At 50.3% G+C, this 16,653-nt stretch overlaps 1 protein-coding gene and 1 non-coding gene across 7 annotated transcripts in view; both read right to left on the minus strand.

Annotated features, from left to right (window-relative positions):
- The window catches only part of PLEKHM1 (pleckstrin homology and RUN domain containing M1), a 46,406-nt gene that overhangs the window by 6,292 nt on the left and 23,461 nt on the right, over window positions 1-16,653 (minus strand). For 5 of the 6 annotated variants that reach the window (XM_070394701.1, XM_070394696.1, XM_070394699.1 and 2 more), the window contains 4 exons: window positions 10,892-11,162; window positions 8,402-9,319; window positions 5,918-6,063; window positions 1,264-1,457 (listed from right to left, as the gene is read on the minus strand). In XM_070394701.1, the coding sequence (XP_070250802.1) occupies window positions 1,264-1,457; window positions 5,918-6,063; window positions 8,402-9,319; window positions 10,892-11,162 (1,529 nt within the window). Of the gene's footprint in view, window positions 1-1,263; window positions 1,458-1,584; window positions 2,148-5,917; window positions 6,064-8,401; window positions 9,320-10,891; window positions 11,163-16,653 lie in introns of those variants that run through there. The other variant, XM_070394702.1, reaches the window with a different exon arrangement.
- On the minus strand, window positions 14,075-14,206 carry LOC138995217 (small nucleolar RNA SNORA70). The gene has a single exon (XR_011468547.1). It is a non-coding gene; the product is annotated as a small nucleolar RNA SNORA70 (small nucleolar RNA).

Consider the following 16,653-nt stretch of genomic DNA (forward strand, 5'->3'; position numbering starts at 1 on the left):
TCAGCCCTCTCGTCCTCTCACCCTCCACCCGGATGACTCAGTCCAAGCCACCTTTCCTCTAGGCGAGCTACTACGGCTGCTGCCAAACTCGGTCTTTTCAAACTCCTGATCGGAATGTGACAGTTCCTGCTCTGACCCTCCAATGGCTCCCACTGCTGGCAGAATAAAACACAGGGGCCGTTGGTGTGGCACACGGGACCTTCCAGGTCTGGTCCTGCACCCACAATCCGGCTGCACTAAGCCCCCTGTGGGTCCTGGTGAGCCACACTCCCACCCCCCTCCGTGCCACAGGTCCCCTTAGCCAGGAAAGCCGGGCCTTCCCTTCCCCTTAGTTTTTCTAAGCCCATCTCCTTATACACAGGGTGCCATGTGCTGCGGTAACCCTGTTTTCCTGTGTGTAAGGCAGAGTGAGGTCTGGAAGCTCAAACAATACCCACAGGTGAGACTGCAGGGGGTCCCAACTTTCTGTCTGATTCTCATTCTTACTCTTTGAATATTATCTTTGCAAGAAGAAAAACATTGTCTTTCCTTAATGAAAAGGCAGAACTCCACAAACACTCAGCTCAGATGTTATCTCCTCTGGTGGCTACCCTGGCCCTCTGGGCCCTGCCAAAGCTGGGTCAGGTGCCCTCTCTCATGGCACATGCCACGCTGAACCAGGTCCATCTGTCTGCCTGTCCGTGTCCCTTCCCCGACTCTAAGCCTCTTATGCAGCCTTCACCACAACTCAGAAGGCCACGTGAATACAGGGGTGACTTGCCCATTTTACAGACAAGAAAAATGAGGCTCAGAGAAGTAAAGCGGCTTCCCTGAATCACACAGTGGGTCTGAGCCCCGGCAGAGGCTCCTCTTGTGCTCTTTCTCGTGCCTGTTCTGCTTCTTTTATAAAAAATATGTTTTTATGGCCCAACTGGCGTGGCTCAGTGGTTGAGCGTGGACCCAGGCACCAGGAGGTCACCAGTTCAATTCCTGGTCAGGGCACATTCCTGGGCTTGATCCCTGGTGGAGGCCGTGTGGGAGGCAGCTAATCGATGTTTCTCTCATCAATGTTTCTATTTCTCTCTCCCTCTCTCTCTCTAAAATCAATAAAAGCATATCTATCTTTCTATATATTTCTTTAAAAAAAAACATGTTTATTTACTTCAGAGGGGACGAGAGAGGGGGAGAGAGAGAGACACACAATGATGAGGGAATCATTGATTGGCTGCCTCCTGCGCGTCCCCAGAGGATGCCTGAGCGTGTGTCCACGTGCAGGGAGCTCACCTTTTGCTGAGCTCCTTCAGGGCCCCGCTCCGGCACAGGCCCAGGTAATCCCCCAGAAGCTTCAGCTGCTCCCGGCTCCTCCCGATGAGGTGCATCCGCTCCTCGTGCTCGTACAGCGATGGGTTCACCAGCTGCAGGTTGATGAGGGGTTGGGCCCGGATCTTCATCAGGAACTTCAGGGCCTGCCGGCAGACCTGGGGACACCACCAGGCAATGGGGGTGAGACAGAAAGGCCCTTCCAAAGCGCCTCTGGGTCAGGCCCTGCATTACCCACCCACCCACCCACTCAGGCTGCAGCCACCCTCCAAGAGGATGGTGCCATTCCATTTTACAGATGAAGAAACTGGGGTTCAGAGAGATGAACTGACTTGGCCTGGGCCCACGGCTCATAAACGCCAAGATCTGAACCCAGATTCTATGAGCCCCAAACCTCCGCTCCCTCCATGGCACCCGCTGCTGCCCTCCCAGACCATGCTGGGACGGAGGAGGGGTCCCCCTCCCCCGGGGCCTCAGGGACCCTTCCCAGGACTTCCTCTCCTCCCAGCCCCCACTTTCCTGCCTAAAGGAAACGCACTGTCTCCTGGGCCGACTCAGGAACCAGGTGACTGGCTGAGTCAGGCTCCAACCACAGGAAGCCACAGATCAGACGCAGCTTGACAAGAGGTTTCCCCAGTTCCCCCGGCTCTGCCAGCAGCAGCACCAGGGCTCCCCGAGTCTCCATGCAGAGTTCAGTGACCCATCTCAGCCTGTCCCACCTGATAGGGTGCTGAAAGTTTTACCCTCAGGCCCCGCCCTCATGCCAAAGCCAAGTACTGAGCACCTACTGTTTGCTAGTCACTGGGCTGAGGATCCTGACCAGCTCTTTCTTCATCCCCAGTAACAACCTAAAGGGGAAGGTGCCATCATCCCCACTTCATTGGTGAGGAAACTGAGGTTCAGAGAAGCTGACGTGGCTTATCCAACCCACCTGTAGGCAGTGGAGACCAGGTCTAAGCTGAGGTGCGGTCTTCTCCACTGTCAATTACTGTGCAGTAGCTAAGAGTCTGTCTTTCAAGTCAGAATTGGATTTGAATCCTGGCTCACTACTTCCTACCTTATGACCCGTGAAACTTCCTTAACCTCTCGGTGACTCAGTTTCCTTATGTGTAAATTGGAAAAAAATAAAACCACCTGTCTCCTGGAATTATTTTGAGTTTAGATTAAAAAATAATCCAAGTGCCCTAGCAGGTTTGCTGAGTTGTTAGAGCATCAGCCCTCGAACTGAAGGGTTGCTGGTTTGATTCTGGTCAAGGACACGTACCTCGGTTGCAGGCTTGATCCCCGGCCCCGGTTAGGGCACCTGCGGGAAGCAACCCATCAATGTGTCTCCCTCACATAGATGTTTCTCTCTCTCTGTCTCTCTCCCTCCCTTCCACTCTCTCTAAAAAATTAATGGAAAAATATCCTGGGGTGAGGATCAACAACAATAGCAAAGTCTATGTAAGCCCCTGGCACGGAGCATAGACTCAGCCAAGGGGCTGCCATCAGACGCTGAGCTGCTGTGGACCAGCTGCCCCCGGAGGGTCAGGAATGTAACAGGAACCTCGGGAGGCTTCTGGTCCCCCAACTCCACTGGCATCTCTCGCTTCCCCCAGCAATGGACAACTCCTCTTTCCCATGTCCCAGGGGTACCAGCCCCAGTCAATGGGCAGCCCAGTGTCCAAGCCCCTGTGAGTCAGATCAAACTGCTGTTCCCCAGCCTCCACCCATCCCATCCCTGACCACAACTCAGCCTCAGGCCTCGGGTGAGGCTCAGATGAAATAACACACGGAATGTGGCTGAAAATAGCCGAGCACTGCGCGGACGGGCAGGGGCTCTGTGCTGCAGGGACTGTTTCTATCCCGCGCGTGTGGAGGCGACAGACAAAGAAAGCAGCCCCAGTCCTGGCCTCACGTCCTGCCAAGTGCCAGGCAGGCCTCGCACAAGTGGGTCAGCCAGGGTAGTGACGGTGAGCAGCCAGGCCCATCCCTGAGAGCCGGGCACTTTCTAGGCTGAATTTCCCTGTGTTCCCCAAGCCAGGGTCTGAGAGCGAGCTGGATATTCCCACTCTCAGACACGCTGAGAAGAGGACTGTCATTCTCTAGCTGGAACGAGGAAGTGGCACCAGAATTACAGCAATGAATAAGGAGATGGCCCAACAGAAATATCCGGGTGTTGTAAACAGTGAGTGTGTTTTATGGTCAAAGGCTTCTTTGCCTTTGTGGTGATTTTGAGGTGTAATTTTCTCCATGTAGTTATTTAAATACTTAACATTGAGGGTATGGGTGGGGATGAGGTAACCAAAAAACACACAAACAGAACAAGATGAAGCTAACGTCTTCGGGGTTCCCATCCCCAGGAGGGTAGAGGCTGGGATGGCACAGACTCAGTCCCACGCTCCCTGTGCCCTGGCGAGGACACATCCACATGCCAAGACTGCATGGACCCTGACGGGTGACCCAGGGGCCAGTGTGACCTGCCTCGGGAGAGGGGAAAGGCACCGCCCGAGTGACGGGAGGGAACTGTCTCCTTCGGTCCTCACACGAGCCCGAAACAGACACTGGTAATGAAGTATGGTAGCAATCATCTCAGGTAGAAACTGTAGTTTAACTTTAACCCTGCTGTTTGGTTTCTGTACTTATTTGTTTGCTAAAATAATAGAAAAGTTATTTTGATTTTCTGAATTATATAAATCACCCCATTCGATTGAATACCCTATTGATTGTACTGTGAATATCCCATGGGTTGTGGTCATACTGGTCTTAGGAAGCACATTTTCCTTTACCTGGGAAGGACAGCACAGTTATCCCAAGGTCAGAGGGCTCCAGTTAACGTGTCCCTGTTGACTCAGTGTTCCGGAGACCCAAAACTGTAATTTAGATAACATGCTTAAGTCTGACCAGGTTCCTCATTCCAGACCCGAGGGCTCTAGATAATGTGTTTCTGTCAATTCAGTGACCTGGAGACCCAAAACTGTAATTTAGATAACATGCTGCTTCTGCTTCTGTAAACTGCTTTTTTTGCAAACCAGGTTCCTCATTCCAAACCTTGGGATGTAACCAATACCTTTGTGATCTTTGCCTATATAAGTCTGGTTTTGCGGCCATCTTATTACTATGAGATTGGGGAATGGCCCCTCATAGTCCCGGATTGCAATAAATATGACTCTTTAATTCGACTTCTTGAGGCGTCCTTCTGTGATTCGCGGGGTACATTACAACAGTAGTAACCCGCCTTTCCGGATGAGGAGGCTGAGGTTAAACAATTTGCTCACGGTAACACAGCCAGAAAAGTGGGTAAGCTCAGCTGGAGAAGAGGAAAGCCTGAACCATCTTAAAATACATCTTAGTTAAAAGCATTTGGTGAACTTAAGAAAGTATCAAAGATGTAATACTAAGTAAACCAAATGTGTTATAAAACAATGTGAGTCCAGTATAATCCCAGTTTTATAAGAAAGTAGACACATTTATACATAGATGCATGGTGTGGACAAAAAGAGGTGCTGGATCTAACCGAAACTAACCTCACAAGGTGATCTGATCGTAAATTCCCAACGGGGCAGGCCAGGGTGGTAGTCAGGCCCCAGGCCTGTAACTTCTCTAGCAAAAGGCTTATCTCTGCCTTCAGCAAGCGCTGTCCATGTTCCTGTGCATCTCGGGTACACACCTTTGAAATGCCTCTTTTTAAACCCCCTCCTCCTAAAGTGTGACCACTCTCAAGAGAGCACATAATTTTGTTAACTATTCTAAAGTCCAATCCCTGCCTTGCTTTCTCCCATCTTCATGTAATCTTCATTACATTCCCTCTGTAATTGTAATGTATAAAAGAAAGTGCAAAGCTGTCATTCTCTAGAGCAGCGGTTCTCAACCTATGGGTCTCGAACAATGAAAATACATCCTGCATATCAGATATTTACATTACGATTCATAACAGTAGCAAAATTACAGTTATGAAGTAGCAATGAAAATAATTTTATGGTTGGGGGTCACACAACATGAGGAACTGTATTAAAGGCTCACGGCATTAGGAAGGTTGAGAACCACTGCAGTCTAGAGTATATGAGATCTTGCTTCCCAGTAACTGTCATTAGTTTTTTCCATTGTCAGGTTCTTACACTGACAACAGAAAAGGCTGACTGCTCCAAGGGGATTTGCAACCAGCTGGCCAGACTATCCATCTATCCACCCATCCATCCATCCACCCACCCATCCACCCACCCATCTATCCATCCAACCACCTATCCGTCTACCCGTCCACCCATCCATATCCACCCACCCCTCCACCCATCCATTCATCCATACGCACCCATCCATCCATCCACCCGCCCATCCATCCAGTTGCTGGTGCCTTAAAGTTTTGTCTGCAGCCATGAGGAACTGCAGAAAACCATCTTCAGACTCCTACCTGAGGACCACGGCAGGCACTGACAGAGCTCTGCACAGAGGCTCTAGACCAGCACCAAGTTTTTATCTTTATCAGTTTCCCCAAATCACGAGGCCTGAACAAGTGACCCTGCCTTCTTTAGAGCCACGCTCCTCCCAACAGATGAAGAGCAGCAGCATAGAGCAGCATAGAGAAACGTCTCTATCATTCAGCAGCCCTGTGTGGCCATGATAGGCTGGGCTTGGGACTCACCGGGCGCTTGGTGAGGTCCCAGTTGTGGATGATCCTGGCCGGAATCACTGAAGCATCGTCTTGGTGGCAGATGTCACAGTAATAGAGGCCAGAGAAGGCACAGAGCTTGGGTCGTACAAATGAGAAGCCGATCTGCCGGGAGCAGCCTGGGGAGAAGGATATGGGGAGAGTGAGCAGCAGCGGGGCCAGAGTCAGCTCCTGAGTAACACAGAAGCAACCAGGGTGGATAGGCCTGCTATCTAAGGAGAGTATAAAGATAAAAAAGGAGAGTATAAAGATAAGAACAGCCACCACTCACAATCAACCCTATTAATTAATCTTGACAACAAAACACTGTCATCTTACCACTGAAGGACTGATGCAGAGAGGTTGGGAAACCTGTCAGTCACACAGGGATGAAGCGGCACAGCCAGGATTCAGAGCTGGGCTGTGTTGCTTCGAGAGCCTGCATTCTCTTATAACTAGCTGCCTTCTTCCATGTTCCCGCTGCTGGCTCACCAATGTCAGCCTCCTCTAGGTCTGTCCCTCCACTGGGCCCCAGACAAGGAAGCAACTAAGTCAGGGCCTTGCAAGTCGGGCATAGGGAGTGGGCAGGAAGGCAGTAGGAGGCAGGGCCTGGAGCCCGTTTGAAGCGAGAGCTGCTGGATACCTCAGGACAGGGGTGTGGGGCAGCCTCAGCTCCTCAGCTGGAGGTCCCTGGAGTAGGGAGCAGAGGGAGTGAGAGTCGCTGTGCTTAGGGCAAACAAGGGTCTGGCTCAAATCTTGAGCACGTGCCCAGCCTCCCACGGGGCCAGGGGACAAGAATCCCTCCGGCCTCAGGACTAGCAAGGCCGGTTCCTCTGCTTACCAGTTGCCTCATCCTGACCTTCAGTGAATTTTTTGCCAGGTTCCCTTTCAGTATCTGTTCAGCTACTACTGGCTACTCTGTGGGTTATTACAAAGTTTCAATGAGACCGGTTTTGAAAGTGCCCCACAAACTATGAAATACAAGCCAAATGGCTGTGATTGGCGTTCGCCTTACAGGCGGAGAGGAAGCCCAGGCTCCCCAGTTTCAGTCTTGCCCAAAAGCTGGTGAAGGCTGGCGGGTGGCAGGGACAGTGAGAGCTGCCCCTGCCAGCATTCATTCACATCCACAGTGTGAATCACCTCGAAGAGGGTGAAGGGGTGTGTTAGTGGAGGGCGGGGGTTGCGGGCGGGGGGGGGGGGGGGGGGGGCTTGAAGTTTTCAGCAGGAAACTCTGCTCTGCCTTCCGAAGGGTGCTGACCACAGACCACTTCCTCCCAGACGCCTGAAGCAGGCTTTCCCCTCCAGTCCCACAGGCTCCACCCGACAGGACAGCTCCTAACCCACTTGCAGCCGCATCCGTAGCTTTGGCACGCTGCAGCAGGCACGCCGCTCAGTTCGCTGGGAGGGCCCAGCGTGAGGGAAATGGCTGGTTGGATTGGGAGGGAAGAGCTAAAGACGGAACATGAGCAGCAGAATATCAGGCAGCCGTGAAGACAAGGGAGTAGAGAGGGCCTCTGGGGACCCGGCTAAGAGCAGAGCTCTGGGACCAACATGGCCCTCAACTGGCTCTGCCCCTGGATAGCTGTGTGAACCTGGGACAGGCTCTTACCAGCCCTGTGACTCAGTTTCCCCAGCTATAAATAGAGATAATAGTGCACCTGTCCCAACAGGGTGGTTGTGAGGATTAAATGAGACAATTCAAAGGAAGCATCTGGCCAGTACCCAGCCCAGAAGAATGAGGTTTGGTGATGATGATGATATAGCAGATGCACTGACTTGGAATAATACCCATAATGCATTTTTAACTAGAAAAAAACCAAGTTGCAGAACAATATATACCACTGTGCTGTCCAACATGGTGGCCATGAGACACGGGTGGCCCTTTTAAATTTAAATCCATTTCAATGAAATAAAGTAAAAAATTCAGTTCCTTAGTCCCACTAATCGCATTTTACGCACCCAGCAGTCACATGTGGCTGGGAGCTACTGTATGGGACATTTTCCGCAGCATGGAAAGTTGTACTGGACAGTATTGAGTAGTATGAGCCCATTTTTGTAATTAAAAAAAATTGTGCCCACTTGCAAAATATTTGAAAGGTACCATGCCCCTGCTCCAAAATAGCATGATAATGTTGTAATCTGATAACGAAGGGAGCGGGGAGCTTAGCTCCCGCAACTCCCCTGGGCAGAGAGGGGCACAGAGCAGAGCTGCCTCCCACAGGTCTCCCCCCTGAGCAGGAGTGGTAGGAAGGGCAAAGGATGGATTCCCACAGGCAGGGGCACTGGCTCACTGGGTGCTGGGAGGAGCAGACACTATTTGCTGCAACAGCTGCAGATAGCTTCATGTGCAGCAACACCCCAGGGGTGGGGTGGGCCGCTCGTGGAGGGCCGGGAAGGGGTGCAGAGCCTAAGGCAGCAACCCCATCGGAGGCAGAGGGGGGCTGGCGGGCTGGGGGTGGCGGGAGGGCAAGTCGGCACCTGCGCAGAAGCAGCCCTGGGAGTCGAGGCCCTTCTCGGTGGGGATGGCCACCAGGTACTGCAGCAGGAAGCCCTGCTCGCCGGTGGCGAACTTCAGCACCTCTTGGCAGTTTTCGTCCAGACTCCCGCCCAGTGTCACGGCCTCCTCCGCGGTCTCCAGGTAGGACGCCAGCACCTTGCGCACCAGATCCCTCCACAAGGCGGCCTCCTCGGCGCTGCCGGCCTGCAGCTTCAGGATGGCCTTGGCCGTGATGATCTTGAAGAAGGACGGGCCCCCGAGGCTGGTGTCTGGCAGGATATCTCGGATGGTCTCCACTCCGTGGCTGTCACTTAACATCTTCTCGTTGTTTTTCACGCGGAAGCATTTCAGGGAGTCCAGGGACAGGGAGAAGATATAGGGCGTCCAGGTCCTATCCGTGTGCAGGTACAAGAGGGACTCTTTAATAGCGTCCGGCTCGGGCACTTGGGCGGAGGACCAATCCAACTGCGTGCCCTGCAGGGATTCGGGCTCCGTGGGCTCCGAGTGGGAGGGGAGGCCACCCTGGGGGCCTTCGGGGAGGTCGCTGGGCTGCTCCGGGTACTGGACGCTCACCCACTCCTCCTCCTGCTGCGGCCGGCACTTCTGCAGGGCCTCCCGCACCCGGTCCAGCCAGTCCTCGGCCTCGTCCTGGGAAGAGGCTCGCAGGGTCAGCTTCTTGCCGGAGAAGACCAGCTCGAAGCGGCCGTCGCTGTGGGCCGGCCCCACGGACTCACAGCGCAGCAGCGAGCAGTTCTCCACGCAGGTGCGCTCCTCGCCGCTCAGGTAGAGGCGGAACTCCAGGGGGGAGAGCTCGCAGAAGAGCTCCTTCCAGATGCCCATCGCCCCCCGCCGCTCCACTGTGCCCAGTTTCATGAGGCCCCGGAACGGGTTGGACAGTCCTGCAGGCAGAAAGAGGCACTTTAGACAACGGGCCTGTCCCTTTATCGCCCAAGAAAAAACCCCTGGGCCCGAGGTCCTGTAATGGGTGCGGGGAAATGACCGCCATCAGAATACCAGCCAGCCACTCGGCTCTGAGGGGACAGCAGCCGCTGCAGGGACATGATCTGACATATTTTAAATGGGGGAGTCATCCTGGCTTCATATGTTGAAGGACCACAGGGGGAGAGAGACCAGTTAGGAGGCCATTGCTGTAACCCAGGCCGGGGATGTCGGTGGGCTGAACCCATGAGGTGGTGGAGGTGGTAAGGAGTGGAAGACTCTGGACATGCCAACAGGCTTGCTGGTGGACCTGATGTGTGATGTGAAAGTCAAGGGTAACTACAAGGTTTTCAGCCCAGGCATCTGGGAGGAGGAAGTTGGGCATTTTATGAGATGAGAAACATAACCCCATAGGACATTTTTATCAGCATAGAAAGTGGTATTGGACAGTATTGAGTAGTATGAGCCCATTTTTGTAATTTAAAAAAATTGTGCCCACTTGCAAAATATTTGAAAGGGTACCATGCCCCTGCTCCAAAATAACCTGATAATGTTGTAATTAGTGGAGAATCACTGGAAGTCATTTTTGGACATGTCAATTTTGAGAAGCCTATTAGACATGCATGGAGCCGATGGAGGTGAGAATCTGAGGTTCAAGGGCAAGGTCCACACTGGAGCTAAACATTGGGGAGCTGTTGGCGTAAGGCCCTTGAGAGTAGGTGAGATCAGCTGGGACGTGGGTGTCGACAGAGAGGAAGACCCAGGACTGAGCTCACCTTCTCCAACATGGTTACAACCATATCACATAGGCTGACAGAAAAACCTAAAAGAAGCCAGCATGGACCAGGGCCCCAGAAACCTGGCCAGAATTCTCTGCTGGATCACTGCAAGCAGAAAATGAGAGAAAGAGACTGACTCTGGGGCACACTTTTTTGCTTGTTTGAAACAGGAAGTTCATTTATGAGGGTTATAGAAAAATTAGGTTATAGTTATTTAATGCATTCTGGACTTCACGGGAGTGGGAGGGTGTGGAGATCAAGACAGAACTAAGAGTTCCATATAATAAGGCTTATAGGGTAATTTCAGGGAAAATAGTTTCCATCTCAACATATGATACAGTAGCCCGGCTGGCGTGGCTCAGTGGTTCAGAAGGTCATGGTTTGATTCCTAGTCAGGGCACAAGCACAGATTGCAGGCTCCATTCCCAGTGTAGGGAGATGGGAGGCAGCCGATCAGTGATTCTCTCTCATCATTGATGTTTCTATCTCTCTCTCCCTCTTCCTTCCTCTCTGAAATAATATATAATAACAGTATTTTTACACTCTGTAGGCAATTTTGGGCATTACTTTTGAGACTGTATAAGAAAATATACATAACACTTTTCCTGTAATGCTTTCTTGAATTACTCATCACAGGATGAGTGTTTTCTTGTGAGAAGACGCCACCCAATTGGTCATGGAAAAGAGGCCGTCAGAAGGGCTTTCTGAAAGGCGTGCCCCTGCGGAGAGGCCTGGAATGCTGCAGCTACCTACCCATCTGCCTGCGATGCACCACCCTGAAGTTCTTATGCTCCTGTGAGGCGGCTGCCGGGCTTTTCCTGCTTCCTGGAGAAGGCACACAAGCTTTGTCTAAGGCCCCCATGGAGGAGCTTTTTCTTGGTCCTTGAGAAAAATGCCTGAGAAGACACGACCTGGACTCTGGAGTCCCTCTGGGAGAAGCTGCGGAGCCATCTGAAGGACTCTCCGGGGGTTGTTCCTGGGGAGGCCGGTAGAAATCATCTTCCGAGATCCAGCTCTTGCTTTTCTATGGAAAGAAATAAAGACACAGGCTGTTTTTTAAGTTTTTTAAAAAAACATCTTAATTGAGACATGATTCCCATATCATAAAATTAATATATTTAAACTGTATAATACAATAGTTTTAGTATATTCACACAATTGGGCAACCATTACCACTAAGTTTAGAACATTTTCCTTACTCCATTAAAAACAACAACCCTTTCCACCCTAGCCAGTCTGGTTCAGTGGATAGAGCATCGACCTGCCAGGATCAGGCTTGCAACCGACGTACATGCCCTTGACCAGAATCAAACCCTTCAGTCTGCAGGTTGATGCTCTATCCCTCAAAAAGATATGTTGAGATCCGAGCCCCCAGTACTTCAGAATGTGACCTTATTTGGAAATAGGATTATTACAAATGCAATTAGTTCAGATGAGGTCATACTGGGGTATGGTGAGCCCTTCATCTAATGTGACTGTGTCCTTATAAGAGGAGAAAGACACACACACACACACACACACACACACACACACACACACACACAGAAGAATGCCAAGTCAAGATAGAGGCGCAAAGGAATGTGATGGAGGGAGGGACTGGAGCGATGGGTATACAAGCCAAGGAATGCCAAGGATTGCTGGTAACACCAGAAGTTAAGAGAAAAGCATGGAACAGATTCTTGAATCCCAGAGGAACCAACCCTGCCAACATGCGGAGTTTGGGCTTCTCGCAGAGAATACATTTCTGTTGTTTTACACCATCCAGTTTATAGTACTTTGCTGCAGGATCCCTAGGAAACAAACACAATCTGCAAATAACCTCTCCAGTTCTGTAGGTTGTCTTTCTACTTTCTTGATGGTGCCCTTTGAGGAACAAAATTTTTAAATTTTGATGAAGTCCAATTCATCTATTTTTTTGTGTCTGTCTGTGCCTTTGGTGTTGTATCTAAGAAACCATTGCTTAATTCAAGGTCACAAAAATTTACCCCTGTTTTCTGCTAAGAGCTTTAGTTTTAGATCTTAGAATTAGGTCTATGATCTACTTTGAGTTCATTTATATGTATGGCGTGAGGAAGGGTCCACCTTTATTTTTTTCTATCTGGATATTCAGTTGTCCTAGCACCATTTGTCTAAGGGATGTAGTTTTTCGGCTCTGCTTGTAGGGTCTGAGGTAAGGGAGGCATGGGGGAGAAGGACCCAGAGTTCTCACTGGCAACCCCTGCTTCAGCTCCCCGCTTCAGAGCAGGCCCCCTAGGGCCCAGGCAGCCTATCCTACTCTTTCCCTTCTGTTGCTATCTCTCTGAGTCTGAAGCTGCTCACTGGCTTTGAGAAGTGGAGTGGGTCTGAGGTCAGGGGCTTGAGGGAATGGATTCTAGCCCCTCTCCACCCTCCACTATTTCAAGCGCTCCCAGCCTTTCTGTGCCTAAGTGTGCAAGAGCAGAGGCAAGGAAGCCGGCTGGGCCACCAGACATGTCTGTCTACACAGAGGAAATGAGTCACACAGGGGGGACCAGACCAGCTGTTTTGTTAAGTCCCACCAACCTCAACCTGACATTGCTATTTCCAACCCCTAAATCAAGACTTCCCTGCCCTGACCGGTTTGGCTCAGTGGATAGAGCGTCGGCCTGCGGACTGAAGGGTCCCAGGTTCGATTCCAGTTAAGGGCATGTACCTGGTTGCGGGCACATCCCCAGTAAGGGGTGTGCAGGAGGCAGCCAATCGGTGATTCTCTCTCATCATTGATGTTTCTATCTCTCTCTCCCTCTCCCTTCCTCTCTGAAATCAATAAAAATATATTAAAAAAAAAAAAAAAAGACTGCCCTCCCTGCTCCCCTAGACAGTGAAGGGGAGTAGGACTGGGGATTCCCCGAAAGATTGGTTTAGACAATTTATTTCATTCCGATGCTATAAGAGTCCTTTCAGCCAAGAGTGAGAGTTCTGAGCCAGGAGTTTGGGGGGAGGCTCACAGAGCTGGGCCTCTAAGGCTTCCTCTGAAAACCCTCAAACTTGGCAGGTGCTTCCTTCTGCCAGTGGCAGGACAATGTGTCAATGAAGTTGGCTATAGGGCTCTGAACAAAGCCTGCCTGGGTCATTGTGACTCAAGGCAACTCCCTGAGGAAAATAGGCAGGAGCAACCCCTGGCTGTCTAGGCAGCCTCAGGGAGCCTGGCACACACCTCCCAGCCCCTGCTATTGGCTTTACTGGGAGAGACCACTATCCCTTGAGACTCAGCTCAGAGGTCATCTACTTCCTCCTCCTGGAAGCTTTCCTGACTCATCCTTACCCCATTCCCACCCTCCTGGTGGGTTAGGAACCCTCCATCCCACCCGGGGGCTCCCATGGAGTTCTGGATTTACCCCCAAAGTTGTTTGGAACATTTTTATTTGTGCCTGGCATAGAGTTATAACAGATGAAAGAACAAATCTTGACTTTCCAAACATCTTTAACATAAAATACAAGGATGAGGTGAGGGAAGTGGAAAGAAGGAGACAAATGTGGATTCTGAGATGATGTATGGTCACTGGTGAGGGCTCCTTCATCCGCAGCGGAGAGGGAGACGAGCAGGAAATGGTCAGACACACTCCAGGGACCACAGGTTAGCCACCAGGAAATCATACTCTCGGGGAAACCTTTTGTTCTCTTAAGCAATGGAGAAAAAAAAGTGGGAACACTGGGTCCTTGGAACTTCTGCACATGGAATTGGACCAAGTCCTGTGGCTGTGGCCCACGCCAAGGCCTCCAGTTATAAAGCAGAAAGGGAGGTAGGGGAGAGGAGCACACAACTGTCTCCCGTCTCCCTTTCATGCCACCTGCCTACAGCCTGCTCACTCCGGGGCCCATATCTGGCCAGTTCCCTGCCCCCCCCCCCCTTTTTTCTTTTTCTTTTTTTCTAGATTGAGGACAGCATGAGTTCAGACACGAGTGTCCACCAGAAAGGGCTGTATCCAAGGTCCCTTAAGGCAACCCATACTAGCAACAGGTTTCGTACACTACCAAGGATGCTGTTTGCAGCCATTGCACACCAGGCTCCCATGGGGAAAAGAGCATGGTTGGCTTAATTGGCTGCAGCTCCCTGCCCCTTTAACAGTGGGGGGAAATCACCACTGACCAAGAATTTCGGCCAGAGCAGCACCTGCCACCAGGGACCCAAAGCATCTACCACTAGGGACCAAAATCGCTCCAGGAATGCCACCTGGACATTAGGACACTTTATACAACAGTGAAATCCAGAGGGGAGTCTGGCTGAGGAGTGAAGATACCAGGTCAATGTGAGTAGGCGGGCCACACAGTGTTGCCCAGTGACTAGGGAGTGGAGGAATGATTGGATCCACAACTCCCCAAAGGAGATGGGCTTCAGAAAGGGCAAGCACACACTGAACTCAGCAGTAGGTGCTTTGATTCCACGTTACCAAGCAACCAGACTCCCCTGAGGCGGCAAGGAGGTGGAGCCTGCCCTGGTCAGACCAACCTGCCCACCTCTGCACTTGGTGCACTTCTCAGTGTAAATCTACAAGCCGGCATTTCAAGAGAGAGTTCAAGAACTAGTGATTGATTCCTATTCTCTCCCAGGTACAGTGCTTGAGCCGACAATACAGAATGAATGGACATGGTCTCTCATATAATGGAGCCAACAGCCTAGTCAGGAAAACAGGAAATACACAAATAGAAAATGAAGAGATGATATAACTTCACATAGTGTGAGTGTTACCAAGTGAAGCAGATGAATGGGAAAGGGAGTCACCAGTGTTGGAGGCAGAGTGGTCAGGGAAGGCCGAGACAGCAGTGAGGGAAAGGAGTGAGTCATAAAAGGGTCCAGGCACAGGGAACAGAAAATGGAAGTGCCTGGGGCTACAAGAAACTTGCTTTGTCAGGAGCTGCGAGGAGGCCAGGGGGTCAAAACGTGGTGAACAGAGGAAGAGCTTTGTTGATGAGTGGACTGCCCTGTCCCGACCCCGCTGGCTAGGAGAAAGAGATGGCAGCGCTCATATATTACTAGTGTGAGGATAACTTGGTACAAGACTGTTAGAAAGCTGTTTGGCAGTATCTACTAAAGCTAAACATATGGCTACCCAATGGCCTGGCAATTCCGCTCCTCAATATATACCCACAGAAATGAGTACATAGGTTCACCAAAAGGCAAGTACAAGAACGTTCTTCATTATGGCCCCAAACCTGGAAACTACCCAAATGTGTGTTAGCAGGAGCATGGAGACACACATTATGATAAAGTCTTATAATGAAATACTATAGATCAGTGGAAAAGACCAAACTATAGTCCCAGGTTGTATATACAGGTGAACTGCACAGTTCAGTGAAGGAAGCAAAGAGTAATATATTGTATTATTCCATTTATAACGAGTTCAATGACAGGAAAAATGAATCTATGGTAGTTTCCTTTGGGCTGGAAATGTTCTAATATCTAGATCTGGATGGTGGTTACAGAGTGCATATCATATATAATTACTCATTGAGGTATACATTGAGGATCTGGTATACTTTAAATACATCATTCCTCAAATCTTTTTAAAAAGGGGAAATAATAGTCTTTTCAACAAATAGTGCTGGTAGAACTGGATATCTATATGCAAAAGAATGAAGTTGGACCTCATCCTTATACAATATACAAAAATGAACTCAAAATATACCACATATCTAAATGTAAGAACAAGACTCCCTAGCTGCTTTGGCTCAGTGGATAGAGTGTTGGTCTGCGGACAGAAGGGTCCCAGGTTTGATTCCAGTCAAGGGCACATGCCCAGGTTGTGGGCTCGATCCCCAGTAGGGGGCGTGCAGGAGGCAGCCAATCAATGATTCTCTCATCATTGAGTTTTCTATCTCTCTCCTTCTCCCTTCTTCTCTGATTAAAATAATAACAATTTTAAATGCACTAAAGCTGTTTTAAAAAGGGTGTGTGTGTGCCTCTTTCACTTTGCATGGCCCTGGTCCCGTCCTGAGTTACAGGATCTGGAAGTTACAGGCCAAAGGAGAGATGTGCATGGATGGAGCTGAAAAGTAAGACCATGCACCAACATGAGCCCCAGGCTGCAGTTTCCTGGCTTCCTGTGTCCAGGAGCACACGTACATAGATTCCTGCCTCTGCATTCCATGACACAAGAACAAACGGAAACAGCTGAAGAGCTTAGGTCTACAGCTTTGACTGCTGCTCCACTGGCCAACACTTCTCCAGGACATTCCCAGGATTGACTTCCCTTGGGTTATCAACAACTAGATTGGCTTATTCTAGAACAGTGCTGTCCAATAGAAATACAATGAGTCATATATGTCACTTTAAATGTTCTAGTAGCCGCATTTTTTAAAAATGTAAAAAGAAGCAGGTAAAATTAATAGTTACATGTGGCTAGTGGCTGTCAAATTGGACAGCACAGTTCTAAACCTGGATCATGTTGCAAAATGAGTATTTTCAAAAGAATTATATAAAAATATCAATTTATTAATAACAAGTACTGAGGCCCTGACCGGTTTGGCTCTGCGGATAGAGCATCGGCCTGCGGACT

Source organism: Myotis yumanensis, unplaced genomic scaffold (assembly GCF_028538775.1).
Source record: "Myotis yumanensis isolate MYYU_CA2020_CCGP unplaced genomic scaffold, mMyoYum1.0.hap1 SCAF_16, whole genome shotgun sequence".
Classification (NCBI taxonomy): Eukaryota; Metazoa; Chordata; class Mammalia; order Chiroptera; family Vespertilionidae; genus Myotis; species Myotis yumanensis.